General features: G+C 39.6%; 1 protein-coding gene across 2 annotated transcripts in view; it reads left to right on the forward strand.

Moving 5' to 3' along the window:
* LOC129495229 (E3 ubiquitin-protein ligase TRIM36) overlaps positions 1-26735 on the forward strand; it is a 36946-nt gene extending 10211 nt beyond the window's left edge. The window contains exons 3-11 of one of the 2 annotated variants that reach the window (XM_055302698.1): positions 228-248; positions 1009-1334; positions 4135-4281; positions 11055-11150; positions 14591-14844; positions 15065-15189; positions 18320-18610; positions 21738-22035; positions 23895-26735. In XM_055302698.1, coding sequence (XP_055158673.1) covers positions 228-248; positions 1009-1334; positions 4135-4281; positions 11055-11150; positions 14591-14844; positions 15065-15189; positions 18320-18610; positions 21738-22035; positions 23895-24249 — 1913 coding nt within the window. In that variant the 3' untranslated portion in view covers positions 24250-26735. The remainder of the gene's footprint in view (positions 1-227; positions 249-1008; positions 1335-4134; positions 4282-11054; positions 11151-14590; positions 14845-15064; positions 15190-18319; positions 18611-21737; positions 22036-23894) is intronic. The other variant, XM_055302699.1, reaches the window with a different exon arrangement.
* Positions 26736-26995: the final 260 nt, after the last annotated feature.

Consider the following 26995-nt stretch of genomic DNA (forward strand, 5'->3'; position numbering starts at 1 on the left):
GCATGTGCTTAGGTTAAAGGAACAACCCCAGGTTCTCTTGAACCTGTGGGTAAGGACGGTCATGTCTTGGTTTCTTGATTTGTTAAAAATCAAGTTAATATTGAACAAAAGTGTGCTCTTCATGGTCATTCACTGAATTATGTATATATTAGAAAATTATTAATTATACTTGTTGGGTTAACTTTTGGCTTACTGAATTAAGTAATTTTAATGGTTCTTTTTTTCAGGTCATAAGAAGATACTAAATGGTTGGTCCCTCTTAAAGTCACTAGTCTCTAGGTCTATGGATGTGGTTTTCACTCTTCTAGATTACACTCAGTTAACTAATGATTTTGCCTACCTGGATAAAACAATACTACTGTGGGGAATGCTTTTTTGTAGTGGTTCTTAACTATTTTATGGTCACATATTCTTTTCAGAATCTGATCAAAGCCATGGACTGTTGAAATTGTATACACAATTTCAAATAGCGTACAGAACTATTTGGATCTTTCTGGAGCCTCTCCATGGGGCACTGTTTAGGGTCTTCTGTCATTTATGTATGAGTTTGTTTCCTATCCATCAGCTGAGGCTGTGTTCGTTTAAATGAAAACCAAATTACTTTGGATATGATACATAGAAATAACTATAAATGTTAATTATATGCTTTCAAAAAAAAAATCCTGACCCTGTGTAGTATTGTATTCTGTGTTTTGTCTATATATCTGTTTGGTTTGATATGGTTTTGTGTGGGATTTACCCTAGATTTTCCTCTCCTCTTTAAGACCTATCTAATAACTTGGGCTTGTCTTTTGTATACCACGGAAAAATAAGCATTATGCATTTTCAGAATACAGACTGATTCAAGTGAAGCCACCACTCTGAGCATTATTTTCGGGGATAGGGTTGCTGGTGGTGGTGATGGGAATGTAGGTGTAGCTCTGTCTCTTTCCAAAACATCACTCCTTTCTCCTTCATTCTGTTTGCTTTCCTACTGACATAACTAAACAAGGACTTCCAATTACACAGGCTGGAAGCGCGGTTCACTGACCCCCAGGACAACCACTTTTCCTTGCCCCGGCTGTGAGCATGATGTGGATCTTGGAGAACGAGGAATCAATGGTCTGTTTCGAAATTTCACTTTGGAAACTATTGTCGAGAGGTACCGGCAGGCAGCCAGGGCAGCCACAGCTATCATGTGTGACCTTTGTAAGCCACCACCCCAGGAGTCCACGAAAAGTTGCATGGACTGTAGCGCGAGCTACTGCAATGAGTGCTTCAAAATTTACCACCCGTGGGGTACTGTGAAAGCTCAGCACGAGTATGTGGGTCCGACGACTAATTTTAGGCCCAAGGTAAGAGAAGTTCTGATTTGGTTAGAATATCGGTATCCTAACAGGAATTATTTATGCATCTAGACCTCGACAGCAAGAATGGGAGTAAGTTGAAAAGCCTATAAAAAGAGGGGCGCCCGGCTGGCCGCCGGTAAGGGTGTGTGACCTGATCTTGGGGTTGTGAGATCAAGCCCCACTTTGACTGTAGAGCTTACTTAAAATAAATAAACAAAATATATACATACATTAATTAATTTTAAAAAATGGATGGTGCTCACAAACACAGAGACGTGTATGTCCAAAAAAATACAAAATGAGAACATAAAAGGAAAAAAAAACCTGTACGAGAAACTAAGGCCTGGCATTTGGAGTTATTTTGTGTGTGGCTGGACACTCCCCGCACAGCCCAAAAGCAGTATCCTGGGTCGCTATGTTACAACACAGCGTCATGCAGCACGATACGCAAATGTCCGCAATGCTACCTCTGCAAACGGGAAGGGCTGAATTGTCTCAGAGGTGCTCCCTGAGATCCAAGTGGTTATAAAGTTCAAATGCTTCTGTGCTTTAATGTGATTAAACCCATAGTTGCCTAAAGGATTTGATTGGGAAACATTTTTCTGACGTTTTCAATTAGCTGCTTATGCTGTGCATATATAAGAGTAAGTACTGCGTAATGGTTTGAAGACTGTGGTATAATGTTTATGTAATATCTTTCTTAAATATTCTGGGTAATTTCTCTAATAACACTCACAAGACCCTTATGCATTGTGGTTTGCCCTGCTTCGTGGCAGAAAAGCAGAATGATGTTTGGCTATCTTCACTTATGCTACTTTCTGATTTAGATAGATTACCAGAAACTTGAGAGATTCTTTTGATTAAAGTTTTTATTTCTTCTTAGTAACGTGTGTGAGTATGAAAATCTGTTTACATTCTTGAGGATAAATATTTGCTGTTTAATTTGTCATAGAAGAATGGGGGCCACTGTGACTCAGTAGGTTGAGTGTCTGACCCTTGATCTCAGCTCAGGTCTTGATCTCAGGGTTCTAAGTTGGAGCCCCAAGTTGGGCTCTGCATTGGGTGTAGAGTCTGCTTAAAAAATACAATGGAAATAAATCCCAAAAGTTATCTTGAGACTATGAGCTGAGTATTTTTTGCATCATATATCTATATTTTTAAGTAAGCTCTGTGCCCATTGTGGGGCTCAAACTCATGAACCCTGAGATCAAGAGTCGCATGCTCTGCTGACTGAGCCAGCCAGGTGCCCCTCTGACATTATAGTAAGTGGCCCCAGACTGGTAGATCAAAAGAGAAAGAATCTGGGCTTTCACACTGTGTCTTTTTTTTTTAAACTATGTCAGTGTGGCAATATATTTATCAAAAAGTTTTTAATCCCCTATTATGTTCCTTATTTCATTTTAAATGCACCAGGTCATAGACTTTTAAAAATTTATGACTTCAACTTGGGGCTTCATTGCCTCTCTCAGAAGATTAATTAAACTGATTAATACTAGTTCTTTCCATTATGAAAGAACTTGTCATTATAGAATTTATCACACTTGGGCTTTTATGATTTAAAACACATGAAATCTTGAGTAAAAAATTTTTGAATATAATTTGCAGACTTAGTCTACTTACAAATACAATAAAAGATTGGCAAGGGAGAACTGAAAAGGTGGGTTATATTGAGGAAAATATTACTTTCCTTAAATAGTGTAATGCTAAATATAGTAAAATTCTACAAAGTTGTCTCTTATATTTGCCTATAACTGAGTTCTTATCCTTCCTTGGAGAATGCCAAATTTTCTATTTTATTTAAAATGCAGTGGCTTTGAAAACTAATGTAACACTGTGTATTAACTATACTGGAATTAAAATAATAAGAACAAATAAATAAATTTAATGGTTTTGAGAATGTAGGAACTTGGACATGCTGGAAAATTTGAATTTTCTTCCAGTTTTTATCCTGGTCCTGCATATTGGTATTAGGCTTTTTCATATTGGACATTTTCTTTGTGTCTTGATATTATCAAAACAGTTGTGGTTGCTGAAAATGTGAACTGTTGGAGCCACAGACAACTTTTTGATTTCATTGACACACTAGTCTAAAGAAATATCTTTCTTGCAAATGAAACTCATTATTTCATACATAGTGATAGTTTACAGAGTAAGTTAGAAACTTGAATCAGAAAAACAGTACTAAAAAAAAAGAAAACGAAAGAAAAACAGTTCTAAATTTGATCATGTACATGATTAATATGTAAAGGCAGACATCTGGAAGCTTATATCATAAAGTGTTCCAAGACTTCTTAGTAGCAGGGTTTTTTTTTTTTTAAGATTTTATTTTTAATAGTCTCAAGCCTACAACCCCCCAGATCAGGAGTCACATGCTCTATTGACTGAGCCAGCCAGGCACCACTTTAGGAGCAGATTTCTTATGAAGATGGTGAGGCCTTGGGTTCCTATCAGTTATTTGTCATGGTACCTTACAAAAGCGCTGGTCACGTCATTCAAATTTGCCTAGTCAGTGTGGCCAGAGGACCTTTTTGTCTTGAATAAGCACGCAGACCTGATAGCAATGGAATTGTCACCATCTTACCACCAAGTTGGGGGAAATAATATCTGCATATTTAATTGGCCATTTGAATCCTCAAATTGAAAAATAGTGACTCTAATACACCAAATGCTTTTACACTTTTTAAAATTCATTCATTTAAATGGCTTTATTTAGTGATTTGGTTAAGGACGTCTTTGTATGTTGGGATATTGAGTATCCTGCAGGCTCTGAGGACCCTTAATTACACCTTTATTCTGTGCTCGACAGATTTTAATGTGCCCAGAACATGAAACAGAGAGAATAAACATGTACTGTGAATTATGTCGGAGGCCAGTTTGTCATCTCTGTAAGTTGGGCGGTAATCATTCCAATCACCGGGTAACTACTATGAGCAGTGCCTACAAAACCTTGAAGGTAGGATTGTATGTTTGGAGAACTACATTTTGAATCCCTTATAACTTTTGTTTTACTTTTGCCTTTAACTTTTTCTTTATAAAGTAACAACTTGCTGTGTAGTCTTGTTTTACTGAAACGAGTCAGCAATGTAAAGGGTCCCTCAGTGATCTAATATGAGGTTGTTAGTGTGTGTGACTCAGCAGATTAGCTGGTTCTGAAGAAAGAGGGGTGAAGGCCACTCCGTTATGATTCCCATATGAGCCCAGTGCCTGCAGTTGAGTGTGTGTGGAAATGACACGCCTGTTGAGTGTGGAAATGACACACCTGTTGAGTGTGTGTGAGGAAATAACAGCCTATTGAGTGTGTGTGGAAATGACCTGTTGAGTGTGTGTGTGTGGAAATGACAGCCTGTTGAGTGTGTGTGTGTGTGTGTGTGTAAATGACAGCCTGTTGAGTATGTGTGGGGGAATTACAGCCTCTTGAGTGTGTATGGAGCTGACACGCCTGTTGAGTGTGTGAGGAAATGACATACCAGTTGAGTGTGTGTGTAGAAATGACACCCCTGTTGAGTGTAAATATGTGTGTGAATGACACACCTGGAAGGATGGTAGTCATGTTAAGACACTTGATTCTTATTACTTGCCTATAGAAGTAGTGGGAAAATTTATACTAAGGGTCTGGTGGACCTTTACCAGCTAAAACTGAGTTACTTCCTATCTCTGAACCTTATGCATGGACCTTTGAAAACTTTCAGACTTGACCGATAATCTACAAGTAAGGTAGGCAGTGATATAATGCTATTTTTTGTTTGTCTTATTCTTTTTTCTTTTAAATGGTATCTTCATTCATAAATCTCACCAATTTTAATTAATTTCCTGTCTTTTTTTCATAATATGTACATTCCTTTTGGGGCCTTTATCTAATTCTTACTTACAGTTTTATCTTTTGCATTTTTATATGTCTATCATGCTCAGCCTCTGTTCTACTCTCAATATATGGATTACGGTATAATTGTTTTATTGTCCTGGTATTCTAACTGTCACCTATGTCATTACTAGGTCAGTTTTATAAATTTTACCGTGTTGGGCCATAGATACTTCTATATCCTACAGATATTCTTGAGTTTTCTTCTGATGTGTGGTCAGGTTACCTCAGAACAATTGGTTCCTTGTTGGGTCTTTTAACCTTTGTTAGCCAGGACAGAGCAGCAGTCTAGGCCAATTTTACCAGATTACTCTTCTCATTTTACTCTTTTCAGTGACGTTTGGATTTTGAGTTCTGTCGGCATTTTTTGAGGGTTTTTAATTTGTTTTTTGTTTGTTTGGTTGGTTTGGCTGGTGAGTCACAGGCAGTATTCCCAGCCTTGTGTGAGCCCCTGAAATTGTTCCTTGTAATCCTTCTGGGTGATTCTTTCCCTGGCTTCTGAGAGTTTCCTCACACGTGGGAATTGATCAGTACTCTGCTAAAGAAGCCAGGAAGCCCCTTTGGGCATCTTCAGAGTTCTGTCACTTTCTGTTCTTAGGGATTTTGCTTTATAAGCTCTGGCCTCCCGGGACTCTGAGCCTTGTCTCCTCAACTCATGGGAGACCCTGGATCTATCTCAGTTCTCCTCCATCCTGGCCTTGGAGGAAACCGTGTCTGGGCTGTAAGGTGGGCACGGCCATAGACCCATCTTGTTGCCCTCTCTTCAGGGCTTTTTTTTTTTTTTTAAAGATTTTATTTATTTATTCATGAGAGACACAGAGGGAGAGAGGGAGAGACAGAGAGAGAGAGAGAGGCAGAAGCAAGCTCTATGCAGGAAACCCAATGTGGGACTTGATCCTGGGACTCTGGGATCACACCCTGAGCCAAAGGCAGACGCTCAACCGCTGAGCCACCCAGGCATTCCTTGATGTCCAGCGTCTTGAGAGCCATTTCATACATCTGTTAGGTTTTAAAATTTCTCCTGGTAGGAGAGTAAATCCAGGCTTTGTTACTCACTTGTGCACCGCCCCCGCCTCCATGGTGTTACCATTGTTTGCTAGTTAAATTTAACTTTTGACATATTTTTGTTCTATTTTTTAGTCCCCTGATCTTATCCAAGCTGTCCAAAATTTCTTTTTCTGCTACCTGGGATAAAGCTTTGATAGTACTCTTTATACTCTGCTATTAACTTTTCTTATTCATGTTTCAGACTTTTTTTTTCCCCAATAGGGTCCCTAAAGAGGTTTTCAATTTACTCACTTTTTAGTAAGGATAAACTTATTTTGATTGATACATTTGCCAAAAATGATCTCCTTAGATCTTTCTTTTCACTTGGTTTTAGGTTTTAAGCAGGTGGCTACATGATACACGTTTCTATTATTTTCATTTTTTAAAAATGATTTATTTACTTATTTTAGAGAGAGAGCATAGTGGGGGGAGGGCCAGAGGGAGAGGGAGAGAAACTCAAGCAGACTCCCTGCTGAGCATGGAGACTGATACGGGGCTCGATCCCATGGTCTTGAGATCACAACCTCAGCTAAAACCAAGAGTTGGATGCTCAATCAACTGTGCCACCCAGGCGGCCCATACTGTTTTCATTTTTATACACTTGTGTGTTGCAAGAACAGAAGGAAAATGATCGTCATGGTGGGGTAACTTTGTCCATCTTGTTGCTGCTGTTTGTTGAAACCACTGAAGCCAGGGCCAGGCTTCCCATCTACATCTGTTCGATTTGGCTTTTAATACAGGTAGACTGTGTTGTTGTGTCTGGTGTCTCTTTGGAATTTTTACCAAGTTATTTCACTGAGGGTGCCCTTCCCGTTTTGGAAAGCACTAGCACTTTCAAGTGAACTGGCCTAAATAGTGAATAGCAGAGAGGACTAATTGTGCTCCTGGCAGTCTTCTGTTACAATGAGACCTGTTTTCTTGGCTTTTTGTTTTTGTGTTTGCTTCCATAGAACCTCACCCTTGTTAATCTCAAAATAGAAAGATACCTGCACGCATGTGCACACGCTTCAGATTGAATGGTCCCATCTCTTTTGTAGCTTGTCTTTGTTTATTGGCCTCGCTCTTCCAGAATAGGGACTGATGTGGTGTCCTTCCCACCTTCCAACGTAGGAAACCATGTTTACTATCTCCTCTGGCCAGTTTGAACAGCTAAGGTTTATAATTCTGTTTTACCCTGAAAAAGGGATCACAGTTGGATATTTACTGTCTCTCTCTCCTTCTGGTCCCACATCAACACCTTGCTTCTCCCAACTTTGGGTGTTAGTGGGTTTTCTAGGATTTTTTCAACTTCTCACACTATTATACAGGCTCTCATTAAGGAGGTTGGTTGTTAGCTCATCTTCCTTCAGTTGTCCATTTTCTAGTAGTTAATGGACATTTTACTGAAGACTGTTACTTGAGGAGTTTCTCCTACTTTTATTTTTTCTTTATTTCCATTAATTTGTGAAAGAGAGTTAATAATTATTCATGTGCGGTTATCTCTTCTGGAAGGGGGTCACTTTGTGATTTTAATCATGATGAGATGATTGGAAACTAAGACTTAGAAATGTAGAAAATGTAAACACCCCTAGAACCAGTCCCCATTGAATGAGAAAGCAATACAGCTTCTGTATTTTGGGGGGGTTTGTGAGATTTGTGGTGAATATAGCATTACAATATTTGGTGAAGTCATTTGGCACTTGACCAAGATGTATCATTCTATACCTTTTCTTCCTATCATTTTCTTCTTAACATTTTTAGACACGTAGCAAGGCTGATATCACCTTTAAAATGATCTGTCCTGAGGAGCCTGGGGAGCTCAGTGGTTGAGTGTCTGCCTTTGGCTCAGGTCATGATTCCGAGGTCCTGGGATCAAGTCCCACATCAGTTTCCCTGCAGGGAGCCTGCTTCCCCCTCTGCCTATATCTTTGCCTCTCTCTGTGTCTATCATGAATAAATAAATTTTTTTGAATAAATAAATTTTAAAAATAAAATGATATGTCCTAAGGGGTCAGGGAACATATTTATTATTCTCCTAGCTTGCTCATATGAGAAATATTCAGTGTGATTGATGAATGAATTTCTCTCCCTTTCTCTCTCCCTTCTCCCTTGTTTTGTTGACTGTTTCTTTGGGTACCTTGGATCAGTGATCTTACTAAAAGCAGGAGGCAGTGGTTCTCAGACTTTGAGGGTGCTGGAATCATGGAACACTTGGTAAAACTAGAGGCCCTGTTCTCCTTGAGGGGCTTGGGCCTCTGTGGTCTTTATTAGTTCTCGGGAGACTCTGCTGCACGCCAGCTTTTGAGAATCACTGCCCTAGGGGAAGGCTTTGGAGCAAATTTGGAGTCCTTGAGCAGTTAGCTTTTGGTCAGTTCCTAGGGAACTGGGGCCCTAATATAGCTGAAGGATTTATTTTATTTATTTATTTTTTAATTTTTTTAAGATTTTATTTATTTATTCATGACAGACAGAAAGAGAGAGAGGCAAAGACACAGGCAGAGGGAGAAGCAGGCTCCATGCAGGGAGCCTGACGTGGGACTCGATCCCAGGTCTCCAGGATCAGGCCCTTGACTGAAGGCGGCGCTAAACCGCTGAGCCACCCGGGCTGCCCTAGCTGAAGGATTTAAAACTGATTCCCCAGGGATCCCTGGGTGGCGCAGCGGTTTGGCGCCTGCCTTTGGCCCAGGGTGCGATCCTGGAGACCCGGGATCGAGTCCCACGTCGGGCTCCCGGTGCATGGAGCCTGCTTCTCCCTCTGCCTGTGTCTCTGCGCCTCTCTCTCTCTCTGTGTGTGACTATCATAAATAAAAATTTATTAAAAAAATAAATAAAACTGATTCCCCTATTAGATGGATTTCCTGAGGGAACCATTTCTGCTAATGTTTCACTTTTCAGCATCTAGTATCAGTGTCTGGTGTTTATACTTTTGGAGGCCTATGAATAAATGGACACACTGATTATTGGCTAAAATATGTCATCTTGGGGTGCCTGGGTGGCTGAGTCTGTGAAGCATCTGCCTTTGACTCAGGTCATGATCTCAGGGTCCCGGGATCGAACCCTGTATCGGGCTCCCTGCTCAGCTGGGAGTCTGCTTCTCCCTCTCTGACTCTCCCCTGTTCATGCTCATGCTCTGTCTCTCTCAAATAAATAAAACAAATCTTTAAAAAAAAAAACCCAAACCAACATGTCATCTTGACACAGACTGCTTCGTTGTGAGGGGACAGAGAAGACTGGTGCTAAAGGCCATGGTTGGCTGGAGACCTTGCCTAAGCTTTACTGCTCACTGACAGTGAACACCCGTGCTCTCTGACTTTCCATGTTCCTGAATTCCATCATGCTTCCTGTGTTCCAGCCCATCCTGCATTCACAGCGTAAGCTGTCTAACCACCAAGCCCTATGTCACTTGAAATGGCCCAGTTCTCTGTTGCTATAGTGACAAGGGGTACAGCCCCTGGCCCCTTGCACCTTTGGTCCCAGCAGGAGCCTGATGGGATGGCATTGCAGGGGCTCTCCTGTCCCTTGTAGCTTGGTGCCAAGGAAGCATCTCTCAGCCTGCAGAATCATGGTCGGTGGATTGCATGGCGAGGAACCTTCTAGTTCGGTATCGACTGTGTACTCTCTGCACTTAGCTCTGGTTTCCTCATCTGTAAAATGTGAGTCAAGACATGAGATTTCATGTCTCTTGCTGTCCTTGACCACCTGTTCTTTCTGGTCCTATCCTGCCCTCAGGAATCTTATTCCTCTACCCACGGGTCCTTCTTCTGGCCCTGCAGTGAGCCCTCAAGGCAACTCAGTGTGTCTGGTTACTGGGTGCTCCAGAGAATTGAAGACTGGTCCTGCCATGGACCTGTCATATCCATTTCAACATATGTTCTCTTACTCTATCACGTGGTCTAAATGAGAAAAGAGGGAAACCATATAGGTAGGAGACTTACTTCTTGAATTCCAAAAAGTTAGATCTCTGGCCTTCTTTTCTTACCCACCCTTTAATTGAGAGCAGCAGCAACGATTGAGAAATACCCGGGTCCTCTTGTCAGGGCTCCAGCTTGGGTGGCATTTTCTGGATGATGTTCTGATTTAGACTCTGCATACATGTGTCTCTTAAAACTTTGTACCCCATGGTGCTTCAAGGGTTGGTTGTTTGGATTTTTAATATCCTTCAGTCACACACATTCTTTTTTCTGGGTTAAAGTAGGGATTGCACCAAAGCCCACAATGTTATCTCTATGGTGAGCAGGCTAACTTCAAAATAACTACTTTATAAATAAGTTCTTCAGTGAGCTCTGGAAGCTTAGCTCTATTTTTATAAATCTATATTTTCATTATTTTGTGTGATTATTTAATGAATATCTAGTCTGGGCTGAGATGTGCAATTCATTTTGGAAGGGTCTGTGTTCTTTGTGTGTGTGTATGTGTGTGTGTGTGTGTGTGGTCAGAGAAAGCATGAATTATAAAATCTGATGGAAGACAATCCTATTTGAATTGCTCTTCTAGCATTTACTTAGAAACGTAGGACCACTGGGAATGATGAAAAGACAACAAAAATGTATTATTTATGTATTCTGGTTTTTTGACTCATCTGAGCATCACTGCCTTGTTCTTTTACTCAGCCTGCTTCTCATCTCTCATAGATCCGCGGGTCCCCATGCTCAAGGCCAGGAACAGTTAACCCTGGGTTAGTAACGAGACTCGTCAGGGTTGACTTTACTGCCTGTTCATCACAGGCGAAAGAGTGGTGTATAAGAAAATAAAAGCGCAAAGAAAGAAAGAAGGAAGAAAGGTAGATCAGCAGGGCCTTTGTTAAATTTCTGCTTATTTGTGTTACTGATCTGTTCTAACAGGAAAAACTTTCAAAGGATATTGATTACCTTATTGGCAAGGAGAGCCAGGTGAAGAGTCAAATTTCTGAACTAAACTTGCTAATGAAAGAAACAGAGGTAAGTGACAAACTGGTTTGCGTATTTTTGTTTATCCATCTAGAGAATTTATTCATTCGTAAAATCTGGAGGCTAGTAAATGAGCTGGGAGTACAAAGTAGTATTAGATTTCACCCCTGCTTTTCTGGGACTAGGAAAACAAGTATAAAATACAAGTTATAATGTGTGATCAGTGGCTGATAGAGGTGGTGATTAAATGATACTGAAGCACAGGGGAGAGAAAGACTAATAACCCTTTACGTGGCGGTTACGATCTCACAAGTAGTGACATAATGTGAATGATAGCTTTGGCAATTTATCTGTATTGTACAAAGTTAACAGATTGCATTTAAAGTATACTATATATGTTGACTTAAAATGCTGCTGTTCCCAAGTGTATAACTGACACATTTGTCAAAAGACACACATTAGAATGAACATTAGAATGTTCATAGCTGCAGTCTAATAGCTGAGAAGTGGAAACTATCCAAATATTCATCAGCAGTGGAGTATAATCAGCAGTAAGAAGGAAGATCTGCAACTCTATCCAACAGTGTAGCTAAATCTTGCAATAATATTGAAAGAAAGATGCCAGAGACAAAGGAATAACAACTATGTGATTCCCCTTTATAAAAAGTACCAAAAAAGGTAAAACTGGACTTTCTTATTAGAATTCAGGATAGGCATTGTTGAAAGGTGAGGAGGGGAAGGGTGGGTGTCTGGAAAGGTTCTAAGGGATGGCGTCTGGGATCCAGATAATACTCCTTTACTTTCCTGGGATGTGGGCTACATGTGTGTGTTTGCAAAGATTGGTCGATCTCCATACTTAAATATATATTTTTTCTGTTTGTATATTATATATTTCAATTAAAAATGGAGAAAATTGACAGCATTTTAAAAATCAAGTAAAAGATGATAAGGACTGGGTTGTTTTAAAATTCCAAATACTCTGGGGATCCCTGGGTGGCGCAGCGGTTTGGCGCCTGCCTTTGGCCCAGGGCGCGATCCTGGAGACCCGGCATCGAATCCCACATCGGGCTCCCGGTGCATGGAGCCTGCTTCTCCCTCTGCCTGTGTCTCTGCCTCTCTCTCTCTCTCTGTGACTATCATAAATAAATAAAAATTTAAAAAAAAATTCCAAATACTCTGCATTGATTTTGCTGCCTGTTCCTTTTCTCTCTTTGAAATAACTGAAGAGCCATTACTCCTGGTCACTTTAGAAGTTAACAATGAAATATAAAAATATCTTGGCTAGTATGAGACTGTTAATTGCTTGAAATTTTATTTTCCAAAATGAGTGAAAAAAAAATTGGGAAATTATGCAAATTAGTGCCATATCGCCAGCATTGCTCTTGTTCTTAATACTCTTTTTCTGCTACTGGCTGATTGCATTCCCCAGGCTGAGTAAGTTGTTTTTTCAGGTACTTGCAAAGTGGGACTTTGTTGTACTTCTTTTTGTCTGATGGACCAGCTCTCTCACTGTGGTACAACCCCCCGGCCCTTGGCAGATAATCACCTCCATAGGAGGTTGCTTCAGGGATTGAATCTTTGGTCATTTTAGGTTTCTTTTACTACTGGTCCTCAGTCATGCTGTATCCCTGAAACAAGGGATCCTCAGTACCCATTGCTGAGTTTGTGATTCAGTAGGCTGAAAACTGAGGAACTCTCCCATCAGTATTCATGCAGACACCGAGTCCTTGGGATCCTGGAGAAATTTTTAGCTTTCTTATGTACCTTTGACCTAAGCTACCTCTGTGAGCCTGTTAGCAAGAATCTTTCACACACTGGAGAATTGGTCTGCATTCTTGACTTTTACTCGGTGAGGACTGCGACACTTTCTTTTTTTCTATATAGTTACACTTAGCTGGTAAAAATCACCCTTTTTACCTGTGTGCAATGATCTTTTGAGTTTAATATTGTGATGTATCACTGAAATTCAGCTACCAAAATGTCACCACCCTCTGTCCCCCAACCTTCTTTCCCTCCTGCCCACCCTTTAAATTTTTTTTTTTTTTTTTTGCCTGTTGGGTTTAGGAAGCAGAGAAGGGAATCTGGAAAAAATTTCCTTTCATTAGAAATGTTGGCCAGAAGCCATTGGAAAGTGCACAATGCACTTCTTCCATATGTTGTCAGCTTTTAAGAATGTGTTTGAAGACTTTTTTTTTTTTCTGTTGGCTGCTGCTTATGGGTCTCTGATGATGGTGGCATATGTGTGCTCTGCTGGTCTTATTTTCAAAATCAAGTTGGTCTCTGATTTTATGGACATTCAAAATGTTTCATAAGCACTACAGACAGGGTCATTTTATGACAAAGTAGAGGAAGAGCTGCGTGCTGAGTATAATAATACTGTGTGTACAGCGTATGTGCCATTGTGGTAGGCATTTTATGTAAATAATATTTTTCAGTCTTCAAAAAAAAAAAAAAAAAGCCCAAGGATGCCTGGGTAGCTCAGTGGTTGAGTGTCTGGCTTTGGCTTGGGTCGTGATCCTGCGGTGCTAGGATTGAGTCCCACATTGGGCGCCCCACGGGGCACCTGCTTCTCTCTCTGCCTATGTCTCTGTGTCTCTCATGAATGAATAAATGAAATCTTTTCAAAAAAACACAAAACCCCCCACAACCCCGCCCCTTAAAACCCAAACGGGTTCTCTCATCCCCTGTTTTCAGAAGAGGAAAACTTAAGCATACAGAAGTTCCATAGTTTGCATAAAGTCACACAGGATTTAATTCTAATTCAATTCTATCCATTCAAAGAGAAGAGTCACACTCTTCTTAGTTAAGGACATCATTTTCCTGAGTGTCATAGCTGTGATTTAACATTTTTCTTAAAAAATTGAAAAAGCATAGAAAAGGTCAAAAGTAACCTGAATTAGAGATCAAAAACTCTAAAAAAATTGTTTTAAATAAAATAAAAAATATTTAAAAAATCAATTAAAAACTCCAGAATTGTGTTATACTGTGTCTTTGTTTATAAATCAGTTAATTTGGGATCCCTGGTGGCGCAGCGGTTTAGTGCCTGCCTTTGGCCCAGGGCGCGATCCTGGAGACCCGGGATCGAATCCCACGTCAGGCTCCCGGTGCATGGAGCCTCCTTCTCCCTCTGCCTGTGTCTCTGCCTCTCTCTCTCTCTCTGTGACTATCATAAATAAATAAAAATAAAATAAATAAATAAAAATAAAATAAATCAGTTAATTTCTGCCTTCAGTTCCCTTGTATACAATGTTGCAGGTTGTTTGTTTGTTTATTGCTGAACTTTGGAGAGTAAAACTTGCGGAGAGTACAGTATCATAAAATTAGAAAGGATGTCTAAATAAAAGCTGGTGATCATGCCCCCTGCTCAGTGTAGTTGATGCCAAATTATTGTTCTGAAGATGTCAGTCTCAGACAAAATTAAATGTTGGTTATTTTGAGAAAAGACATTTGGATTTAGCAGATGAGGTAACTCTTTGCTTGTTTAATAATAGTGTAACGGAGAAAGAGCGAAAGAAGAAGCCATCACACATTTTGAAAAGCTCTTTGAAATTCTAGAAGAGAGGAAATCATCTGTTTTGAAAGCAATTGATGCTTCTAAGAAACTAAGATTAGACAAATTTCAGACTCAAGTGGAAGAGTATCAGGGGCTTCTAGAGAACAGTGGGCTTGTGGGCTATGCCCAAGAAGTGCTGAAGGAGACAGATCAGTCCTGTTTCGTGCAGACAGCGAAACAACTCCACCTCAGGTATGTTGCTTTGGATTTAGAATCTCCATGGCAATGTCATTAAATGCTCTGTTTCATCCCAAACTCTCAGGGGTTCCTAAGGCTGCGCTCTGTGCGCACACCTGCTGCACACTTAACCTGCATGTGAAGAGCAAAGTCTTTTGTTTTAATCACATTGCAGATGTTTAGTCCGATTGGCCTTTTAACGAGTTATTTTTACATAAACTGTATCTGTCTGCAGAATACAGAAAGCTACGGAATCTTTGAAGAGCTTTAGACCTGCGGCTCAGACTTCTTTTGAAGACTATGTTGTTAATACATCTAAACAAACAGAACTTCTTGGAGAATTGTCTTTCTTCTCTAGTGGTAAGTTTGAGATGACTGCAAAAGCTTGCTCTTGTAATCTGGGTTCTCGTGACGTGGGAGAAACACATGCTTCGGTTTGACAGGACGAAAGACCGTGTTTTTATGCACAGAAAGTGTATTGTGTTGGCTTGTGTGGTTTTTAAACACTGTCTAAATGGCATCACGTTGCATGTGCATCCCTTTTGTGAATTGTTCAGAAGATGAAGTTGAAGATATTTGTTACTACACGGAGTTCCGGTCTATATTTTAGCTGTTCATTGTATTTCAGTATAGAAATCGTTTCCCTACCGAGAGACCATTTGTTTCTCTTCTTTCTCCTTTGTAAACAACTGCTGTGTTGAGCATCTTCATCAGTGTTACTTTCTGCGCATGTTTGTGAGTTTCTCTAGGGCGGAAACCTAGAAATGATGTTTCCAGGCTAAAACTGACTCTGAGATGTGTGTTTACCTGACTGTGTTAGTTTGTTAGGGCTGCCGAAACAAAATTCCACAGACGGCATGCCTTCAACAGCAGAAGTGTTGGCAGGCTGGTGTCTTCTGAGGCCTCTCTCCTTGACTTGCCGATGGCCACCTTCCAGAGCCTTCACATGGTCTTCTGAAATTTCTTTTCCTGAGGATATCAGTCATATTAGTCATGGTGGGATCAGGGCCCATCTTTGTGACTTAATTTTAACTTAATTACCTCTAAAGACTTCTTTCTCCAAATAAAGTCACATTCTGAGGTCCTGGGGATTAGAACCCCAGCATATGAATTTTGGGGCCATAGCACTCACTTATGCTTGTGTTTTGCTGTTCCCCAGCAGGGAGGTCTTCCTTTACTTTTTCCCTTCTCACCCTGTTCGTATCTCCCTCCAATTTCTCTTCTAGTGATGGTGGATAATTAATAGTCCTTAGAATAGTATAGAGTTTGATGACTGTAGAGGCATCAATGTGTAGATTTGTACAGTCACCTGGAGGAAATTTGTCCCATTAAAAGTTAAAAATTCTTGGGGCACTTGGGGTTTAGTTAGAGTGTTTTGATCTTAGCTCTTGATCTCAGAATTGTGACTTCAAGCCCCACATTGGGCTCCATGCTGGGAGTGGAGCCTACTTTAAAAAAAGGGGGAAAGAAAGTTTTAAAGCTAAAACTCTAAAGGATTATTATTATTATTATGACTTACTTTCTTTCGAATCTATACCTGAATCTTCTTGCAGATATGTGCTTATCTTTTTTTTTTTTAAGATTTATTTTAGAGAGATAGCACACAAAGGCAGAGAGGCAGAGGGGGAAGGGGAGAGAGAGAGAGAATCCTCAAGCAGACTCCTCACTGAGTGAGGAGCCTGACATGTGGGTGGATCCCAGGACCCTGAGATCATGACCTGAGTTGAAATCAAGAGCCAGTTGCTTAACTGACTGAGCCCACTATGCACCCCCGGATATGTGCTTGTCTTGTTTATTATGACAATCTTGTTTTCCCATATCTGTACTTGTTACTCTTTCAAATGCTGATTCTACTTCATGTAATGTAAACTTGAATTGTTTTCCATATACAAGCCAGTTTATTTAGGAGTACAAGGTCCTATCTCCCCTGGGTGGTGGTGGGGGGTCCCAAAACAGTCCTTGGAAGGATGATGGTGAAGGTTGATCTTGGGTAGGACCAGTGTCTAACCAAAAGAACCAGCAGAGCAGATGGATGAGGATGAAAAGTAGTTACCCAGCTTCTGACTGATGGATGGTCTCGTTTTCCTGCATGCACATTTTTTAGTAAGCTATGTTTCAAAAAAAAAAAAAAGAAAGAAAGGGGCGTGGGGTGGAGTATACATGTCAAGTTATTTTTTAGCTAGCTTTTTCCCCTCCCTCACCAAATATATTCTGAATGACTTTCCAGATCTCATTATAGCTGTAGAACATTCAGTTGCATGAATGTACCATATCCAGACATGCTTCTCTTTTGCTTATATATGTCTGGGGGAGGCCAGAGGGAGACTTTTATTTTCATTTCATAGAATCTCTCATTTGATATAAATATGTGTTATGTGTGTGTGACTTTTATAGCTTGTCCCAAGCAGTTAAGCTTACTGGAATTTCTTCTATGGAAGGGATTATACATATGCACAAAGCTTCAGCTGCGATAACTTTTTGTATTGTATTTTTCATGAAAAAAAAACTAGAAACATATTTCTGAAAATTGTTAAAATGTTGATATAGCCATGGAGCGTAATGCCATTGGGAGAAAAGAACTGGCAGGATCTGTATAAAATTATTGTAGTGATTATCTTCAGGTTACTTAAAGTGTGTCTTATGAAGTTTCTGATTTTCTTACAAAAAAATATTATGTATCATGTTTATGCCAAGAAAAATTTATTTAAATTGCTTTACAACTCTTTGAAGAAAATATGAAAGTTGTGTATAATGTTTCACTGAACTTTGTTATACTCACCAAACTTAGATTTAAAAATATTTATTATAGGACACAGATTAAAAATGTCAAGTCTGGTGCTGTTAGTAAGTCGAAGTTAAAGGCAAATGGTTAAAAACTGTAATTTATGGTGTTTCAGAATTAATATAACATGTAAAGCTGAAACTGAATATTTTTTTGTCTTTTCATCCTTCGCCCTTTCAGTTATCAACCTAAATATATCTTTAAAAATCCTTATTGCTTATTGTTTGTCATTGTAAATTTTGTGGGAGGAGTACTTGCCTTGAGATCTGTTCTAAGTGTGGAATATAGTGTTGTTGACTGAGTACTGAAATCTCTAGAGTTTATTCATCTTGCTTGACTGATACTTTATGCCTCCTGATTAATTACTGCCCATTTCTCCCTCACCCAGCCCCTGGCAGCCAGCATTCCAGTCTTTGATTTTGTGAATCCAGGTCTTTTAGATTCCTCATGGAGTGGCATCATGCAGTTAGTATTATGTCTCTCAATCAATGTCTGGCTTATTTCAGTTTTCAATTCCACAAGATCCATCCATGCTGTTGTACATTGCCAGAATTACTCTTTCTCTGATACATAGTATTGCAACTTTGGAAAACACTTGGACAGTACAGAAATGACTGAAGTATTGTCAGTACCTCGTTTTTATTGAGGAATGTCCAGATTCCAATATGTATCGATATTTTAACATTTTTTGTTTCTTAACACTTTCAGGCATAGACGTGCCAGAGATCAACGAGGAACAGAGCAAAGTTTATAACAATGCTCTGATAAGTTGGTACCATCCAGAAAAGGATAAAGCTGATAGCTATGTCCTCGAATATCGGAAGATTAACAGAGATGAAGAAATGCTGTCTTGGAACGAGATAGAAGTGTGTGGCACCAGTAAAGTCATTTCAGATCTGGAAAGCAATTGTAACTATGCTTTCAGAGTAAGAGCCTACAAGGGTTCAATCTGCAGTCCTTGCAGCAGGGAGCTGATTCTTCATACTCCACCAGCTCCAGGTATTGCGAATACTGGGAATCAAAATGCCAGAGAGTTGGAAGGACCTTGATAAAAAAAATAACCTAGCCAGTGCCTCTAGATAGACCTGCGTTGAAACCAGCTCTTGTGTGTTAAAAAAAAAAAAAAATCTAGAAAATAGATTGCATCCTCAGCAAGGATTTAGAAATAGACCGGGGATCCCTGGGTGGCGCAGCGGTTTAGCGCCTGCCTTTGGCCCAGGGCGCGATCCTGGAGACCCGGGATCGAATCCCACGTCGGGCTCCCGGTGCATGGAGCCTGCTTCTCCCTCTGCCTGTGTCTCTGCCTCTCTCTCTCTCATTCTATGTGACTATCATCAATAAATAAAAAATTAAAAAAAAATTTAGAAATAGACCGAATACATGAATTTCACCAGATAGGCTGGGAACAGGATTCGAGTTTGGCCTGACATCAGATAATAGAAAAACATGAAGTCATTTGAGTGAGCGGGGCTATTAATTTGAGATTAAAATAGCATCAGTGCCACCTTACAAGTTTAAATAGTATAATTCCATATTTCTGATAAGTTGATAGAAAGCTCTATAACCGAGACCCTGGTAGATTTGTAGAAAAATTACTGTTCTAATATGAAACACTAATTCACTTAACCTCCTTCTGACCTGTCTGGATTTTCTATCTCTGCGATTCCCGGCCCGTGGGGGTGAAGGGCATCTATGAGAACCACATGGTAGCTGTGCCTCCCACACTTAGAGTCCCCACACCCACCCACTTCCCCTGCCTTCCGAGTCAGAAACCACTGCTGCTCCTTACAGAGCGCCTGTGGGTTTTTATAGAATGAGAATCGCCAGGTGGGGTCTCCGCAGGTTCTCCATAGACAAGGGACACGCAAAACCAAGGCTGTACTTGTTTCTGCTTTAGCAGGAAGACACTGTGGCCTGTTGTCACTGCCTGCCAGGTGCCTCCAGTTGGATCTCAGACTCCATTGCCCCTGCCTGGGTTTAGTGGCTTTATGTGCCGTCTTTTGTACACTATTGTCTTTCCTTCCCCTTTTGTCCATAGCAGACCACTACTTGTTTTTCATGCACGTTGTGGCCAATTAAAAAAAAAAGAGAATACAGATACAAATTAGGGTTGGCTAAAATTGTCTTCTTTCAATTTGAATAAAATCCAGTAGAGTCTGAGGATGGATTTGCAAATATTAAATGAATTTGCCTTTTTATCATCTATTCAGTTTCCCCTTTCTTTTCTCATCTCTCTGACTGAAAGTGGAATTAAAAAAAACCTGGAAGTAGCTGCTGTTTTAAATAGCGATGTGGAAGGGGAAGCAAGAAAGGACATGTTCAAAGTTGTCTTTTTTTTTAATTTAAGATTTTATTTTTAAGGAATCTCCACACCCACTGTGGGGCTCCAACTCAAAACCTTGAGATCAAGAGTTGCATGCTCCACTGACTGAGCCAGTCGGGTGCCCCCAAAGTTGATTAGCTTTTCTCTGAGAGGAGCTGTGTGAATTGGGAGACCATTAAAATATATTTTGCCAGGTGCCTGGGTGGCTCAGTTGGTTAAGCATCTGCCTTCAGCTCAGGTCATGATCCCGGGGCCCTGGGGTCGAGTCCTGGGTCTGACTCTGCTCAGTGAGGAGCCTGCTTCTCCCTCTCCCTCTGTCCCTCCCCTCTGTTTGTGCATGTGCGCACATTATCAAATAAAATAAAATCTTAAAAAAAAATACAATTTGCAAATGGGGAGGCTTGAGATTGGAAGCAGGAATTATTATGGCAGGACAACAGACATTACCAGGAAGAATGGTCAGCCTATGTATGGAGAATGACTTTAGCTTGCTTCGTAGACTTTTTTTTTTTAAATCATGATACAGTTAAAAATTACCATTTTGACCATTTTTAAGAGTACAGGTCTGTGACATTAAGTACATCCACACTGTTGTAGAGCCACCACCACTCACATCTCTAGAATGTCTTCATTTTTTTCCAGATGAAACTCTGTGCCCAGTAAACACAAACTCCCCATCCCTCCTCTCCATAGAGCCTGGAGCCTCTTTTCTACTTTCTGTCTTTATGAGTTGCCTGTACCTCATAGAAGTGGATTGATAATAACTCTTCATTGTCTGTACCTCGTAGAAGTGGATTCTAATAATCCTTCTGTGCCTGGCATATTTGGGGCTTCAACCATGTTGAAGCATGAACCAAGAATTTCCTTGCCTTTTTAGGCTGAATACTATTCCACTGTTTGGATTTATCCATTCATGTGTTGATGGACTTTTGAATTGTTTCCACTTTGGGGCTAACAGCCAATGTCCTTGCTTAATGGATATGAGTTGATAGAGACTCAGGAGAGTGGCAATGTCCAATCTGTGGTTGAAGAAATTGAAAGTTCTGTTAAACTCCATTTAAGGGGCACCTGTGTGGCTTAGTGGGTTAAGTGTCTGCCTTTGGCTCAGGTCGTGATTCCCAGGGTCCTGGGGTCGAGCCCTGCATTGGGCTCCCTCCTCACTGGGGCATCTTTTTCTCCCTCTCCCTCTGCTTGCCTCTTCCCCTGCTCATGCTCACTTTTTCTCTGTCAAGTAAATAAATAAAATCTTAAAAAAAAAAAACTCCATTTAAATCCTTGAGCAGGAATTAAAACTGTCATCTCTCTAACCCCAAAACCTTTGCCTTTTTAAAATACCATGCACCATGTCTCATGTCTGCCATGTTGATGGATAAGGAAAAGCCTCTATCACAATTGCTCATGTTTTCCAAATTTATAAAATGTGGAATACATGTTTAGGAAAATGTATTGATAATTATGAAAATGTACAACCCCTCGTTTTAAGGAGAAAAGGGACAGATCCACTTGTAAAATATTTAGAAGAGATCTGTATCTGTTGCAAGGAACCACACTCATTGGTTTTCTCATATGCTTAAAATACTTCCTTCTGCCTTTTGATATTTCTGAGGACGTTCAGGTAGAGAGAATCTATTGGAAGTGATTTTCCAGTCAAGGATTTGGTTTGTCAGTTTGTCAAGGGTATTGTGAAACGTGCCTCTTCACAGCTTTTTCAGACATTTCTGGTTCAGAGCCCGATCGTGTTAACCACCAATTACAGAAATGCAATTACGTAGTGATCAGGCTAATTTTAAGGTCTCTTTACAGTTTTCAGTTTCCTCTTTGATGAGAAATGTGGCTATAATAATGAACACCTCTTGCTGAACCTGAAGAGAGACCGCGTGGAGAGCAGAGCCGGGTTTAATCTCCTGCTCGCTGCAGAGCGAATCCAAGTGGGTTATTACACAAGCTTGGACTATATCATTGGAGACGTTGGGATTACCAAGGGGAAGCACTTCTGGGCCTTCCGTGTGGAGCCGTATTCGTACCTGGTAAAAGCAGGAGTTGCTTCCAGTGATAAGCTACAGGAGTGGCTCCGGTCTCCCCGGGATGCAGTTAGTCCAAGGTAGGTTCTTGTACTGATCTAGGACTCAATGATTCTTTTAAAAGTAAATATCTGGGATCGCCTTGGTGGCTCAGCAGTTGAGCGTCTGCTTTTGGCTCAGGGTGTGATCCCAGAGTCCCGAGATCTAGTCCCATATGGGGCTCCTTGCATGGAGCCTGTTTCTCCTTGTCTCTCACAAATAAATAAATAAAATTTAAAAAATACAATAAAAGTAAATATCTGTGTTTAGCAAGACTGGAAATCCACTTGGGTTTACTTATTGCAGTTGGAGTGCATTCCTTAGAGTCAGGTGCTCTAGGTGTGCCAAGGTGGCTGGCTAAGGAAAGGAGCCAGGTTGGCTTACATTCCCACGGTGACTAATGAGACTTAGTGGTTAATTTCTGGTGCCATGAGGAACTGAGCCTGTTTTGGATACCTCTTGACTGTGCCTTGCTGTTTTAAATTTTCAAAGTTTCTTGTATCAGTTACCTTAATTCTGTAATAAAAATTACTCACATGGATGGTGAAGTGCTTCTAGTTGCCATAGTTCAGAATTTTTTAAAGATTTTATCTATTTAATCATGAGAGGTACAGAGAAAGAGGCAGAGACACGGGCAGAGGGAAAAGCAGGCTCCCTGCGGGGAACCCAATGTGGGACTGGATCCTGGGACTCTAGGGTCATGTCCTAAGCTGAAGGCAGAAGCTCAACCACTGAGCCATCCAGATGCCCCCGCATAGTTCAGAATTGATAAGAATTTGTTCTTGTGTTATGGGACACAATTTCTTTAAACACCCCTGTAAGTACTTGATAAAATTGGGTCATGGTAAACAGGTTTCCACATCAAAGAATTCCAGTTTCTTAAGAGATTGGTTATTTGACTGAGTTCATATGGTTTCGTTGTTTTAGATGGTATAAGGTCTACTGGCCCACATAGATAATGTTTGACCCCTGGTGTGAACAGAATCCCCAGTTAATCATCTGAGTTGATAGAAAAAGCTTTTTGCACACGTGTGAGAAATTTTAACCAGGACATGGTTAATTAAACATAGTACCACAGGCCTAGAATATTGATAGAATATTAGTATTAATAATGTTTTAAAGAGCTTGTAACATCGGAAATATCAGAAGTGAGAAAAAAATATTAGAAGTGAGAAAACCCAATTAAAAGCATTGATTTAGTATAATTACAAATATATAAAAAGTAAACTATGCATAAGAAGAAAATGGAAGAACCTTTGTATCAAAAATTTATATAAGCTGCTACTGTTGTATGATATTGGGAAAGAAACCTTCCTGCTTGCTTACCTAGATCCATGTAGAAATCCCAATCCAGAAATAGGGTCCTTAGAACCATGAAATGTGACTTTTTCTCCTGCATTGTTTTGTATTTCACTCTAAGTTGGTAATTCCTTGTATTAGGGCACACATTTAATTTAATCTGTGACAGTTCTCTTCAGTTTTCTCCCCCCATTTTATTATTATCTATTTTATTTTAAAGAATCTCTACTCCCAATGTGGGGCTTGAACTCATTACCCCAAGACCAACAGTCCAGTGCTCCACGGCCTGAGCCAGCCAGGCGTCCCTCCCCTAGTTCATTTTTGATAGGCCAGAGTCTTGAATTATTTTATAGGTTTTTATTATTTTTCTTATCTGCATGTATATAGAGATGTTTTATGATATTTCATGACAGGGAATTTGGGGCTGAGTCTCTGGTATAATTTCTAAATGGCAATGCGTAGTCCAGATATTTTTAATTGATTTGTGTTTTAATAGAGAGTTTTTGACACACAGTCTAATTTCAAAGCGATGTGTATTATCTCATGAAAATGCTTTGTGGATGATGACAGAGCTAAGACTGCTTTGTGTATTGTGTTCTAGATATGAGCAAGACAGCGGCCATGACAGCGGAAGTGAAGATGCCTGCTTTGATTCTTCCCAGCCATTCACTCTGGTCACCATAGGCATGAAGAAGTTTTTCATACCCAAGTCAGCCACTTCTGCCAATGAACCTGAGAATAGGGTTCTTCCCATGCCAACAAGTATAGGGATTTTCCTTGACTATGATAAAGGCAGAGTGGCTTTCTATGACATGGATCACATGAAATGCCTTTATGAGCGTCAGGTGGACTGTTCGCACACAATGTACCCAGCATTTGCATTAATGGGCAGTGGAGGAATTCAACTTGAGGAACCCATCACGGCAAAGTATCTAGAATACCAAGAGCACATGTAGATTAAGCATCTGATGTGACTTAGGGTGGAAGAGGGGGGCAGAATAATGCCTTGGTGTAACCTTCGTAACTAATTACATATCATCTAAGTAGTCTGTGACCACACTTGTTTTTGTGTGTGTTTCTTCTTAAATCAGAAACCCTAAACAGTTTTGCCTCTTCCGTGTCATTGTCCTGCCTTTCACAAGCCATGGGAGTCAAGATACTCTCCTGGTTGACTCTGTAACTGGATTGTCTTTCTTTTTTTTATGAACAGGAAATCTAATTTATTTATGTCAGCCATGTTGCTGATAGGCACATTTCTTTTTGAGGGCGGGGAAGGGATTCAAAAGTATTTATTATTATGTTTTTGTGTTGTGTTTGGTTTTTCATTTTGTATCATGTTTGTCTTTAAAAAAAGATATTTTTTAGATGCCTTATGGATTGAAATTAGTACTTAGCCTTGTGTCTTGCATATGTTTTTCATAGGAAAACAAGTTAGAGATAGGTAAAAAGACCAGACAAACGGTAGTATATTTAAATGGAGAATTAATGTATTTTGAGGTGTATAACTGAGATTCAGAGTATATTCCCTGGGAAATGAATATTGTTTTTTTTTTTTCTTTTAAGACTACAAATTGTATTTTTAAGGATATTTTTAAGAGTTTCCTTAGCTGTGATGCCCATTCCTGCATGTGTAGTTGAACATGGTTTTGTTTTTGTTTTTGTTTTTGGCAGGAAACACAAAAGTTCTTGGCTAACACACAAAACTTCTCACTTCATTAAAATTTCTCTTCAGTTTTTCTTACTCAGTGAAAATATCTGAGCTACTTACTCAATGAAAATACCAAATAATTTATTTTTCACAAATAGTAGTGAAGATACACTGATATTTGGCATAGTTGTTCTTTTGCTCTCTTATCGTGTCCTATGATTTTCATTTTTTGGCACCATTATTATATATCAGATTGTCCTGTTTTATGTTTACATGTTTGGAAAGTTCATGATATATCTTTAATGTCATTAAATTATTCTAAAATGTAGAGTAACTGGTCATTGGATGTTATTTTCTGTGGTCCATTGGTAATAAGCTTTTGTAAAAGTAAGTAAAATACAAATCTAGTTGTTGAGGAATAATAACAAAAATCATAGTGACTGTACCCTTTTAAAAGTTCTGATTTGCAGAATTAATATTTTAATTGAAATTTTACATTCATTTTTGAAAGCTATCTTTAACTTAGATGGTTTTTATTTAGACTGCTCATTTTTTGGACATTAAAACGTTCAGAAACTAGACTTTTATATATCATAGCACTAATGATTTTGAAATGCTTTTGATCTATTTTGATAGACCAACCAAAACCTCAGGCCTTATTTGGTTTCCTTATTTGTTTGTTTTTCATATGTATTTTTAAATGGAAATCTATTACTTAGGCTGGTAGCATCAAATTAGCTTTTCTTCCCCCAACTCAAGTAGGAAATACTGTGGTGAAGTTCAGTATTGAGTAGGCTTTGTTACTTTCCCACCAATGAATAGCACTTTATGACATAGGCTGAACTAAACACATACACTGTGTTATGTGGGTGATTGTGCATTAAGGCTGCTAATGTCATGTGTGTGATAAAGTTTGAATCTCAAGCCTGTGTAAGCACATATCATGTAGACATTTGAAACATAAAGCTTTAATAGGAATAGGGAAGGCACGTAAAACATTGTATAGTTGTATAGAAATAATTCTCCTGGATTTCTTTCATTTTTAATAAAAATTGAAATACATGTAATTATTGAGCTGCATTCTGGGAATTCTCAGTATATTTATGTGGAAAATGGAAATAAAATCATTGATAAAGACATGTTCAGCTGAATATATTAACTTAGAGCTAAGATTTTATGTAAAATTATTTGGGGCATGTACTTAACTAGCTCTAATTCTTGTCGAAGTGATCATTAGAAAAGCTTAACATGAAAATTCATTTACTTCAGCTAATTGATCAGATTGTCTCCTATTCCTTTTCTGCTCCATAATCAGATTTTGGATCAGATGAGTTTTTCTTTAGGTCACATTCATACTCTTGGGCCTTTGGGCTCTGGTGGTTGTGTGTTGCAATTAAATGTTATTTGTGCTTGATGGGTCTTAATTTTTAGAAAAAATCAGTTCCAGGCTATTCCTGTGTTACTGTATAATAACTTAATTCTCATATTTGCAGTTGCTTTCTGGAAAGTAGTAGGAATCAGAGCTATCTCCGAGGCATTGAAAACACTCTAGGTCGTCATCTGATTAGACCCCAGGAGTGTGTCCCGTGTGGGAATATCACTGATCGTGGCATTGCTACAAAAAGTGGAGAACTGTTAAAGGCAAGAATATGCTGAAGAAATTGTTCTACAAGGCAGGTGTGCATTCCTTTTAAAGGATCTTCACGTGCTTATTGCAACTAACATCCTGAGAACTGACATTTTTTCTGGGGACTCTCTTGCCTTTCACAAATAAACTTGAAGGAATTTAGTTAAGTTTGATTTGGAACCCAGTTCCTTTATTTACAAAAACTCCTGTTGTTTCTGAGACATTGTGCGGTATACTGGATACAAGGTGAACAAGACTGCCCACCCAAGTTCCTGCTCTTAGGAGCTTCCTTTGGAGGAAATGGAAAGTGCTAGAGAGTGTTAGAAGAATGGGCTCTGGTAGACTCAGTGGTTAGGGAAGCCCTTCTGAGGAGGCACTAGAAGTTTGACACCACTGGAAGGAGCTGGCTGTACAAAGAGCTGAGTGA

This window comes from Nyctereutes procyonoides, unplaced genomic scaffold, assembly GCF_905146905.1.
Source record: "Nyctereutes procyonoides isolate TBG_1078 unplaced genomic scaffold, NYPRO_anot_genome, whole genome shotgun sequence".
Taxonomy (NCBI): domain Eukaryota; kingdom Metazoa; phylum Chordata; class Mammalia; order Carnivora; family Canidae; genus Nyctereutes; species Nyctereutes procyonoides.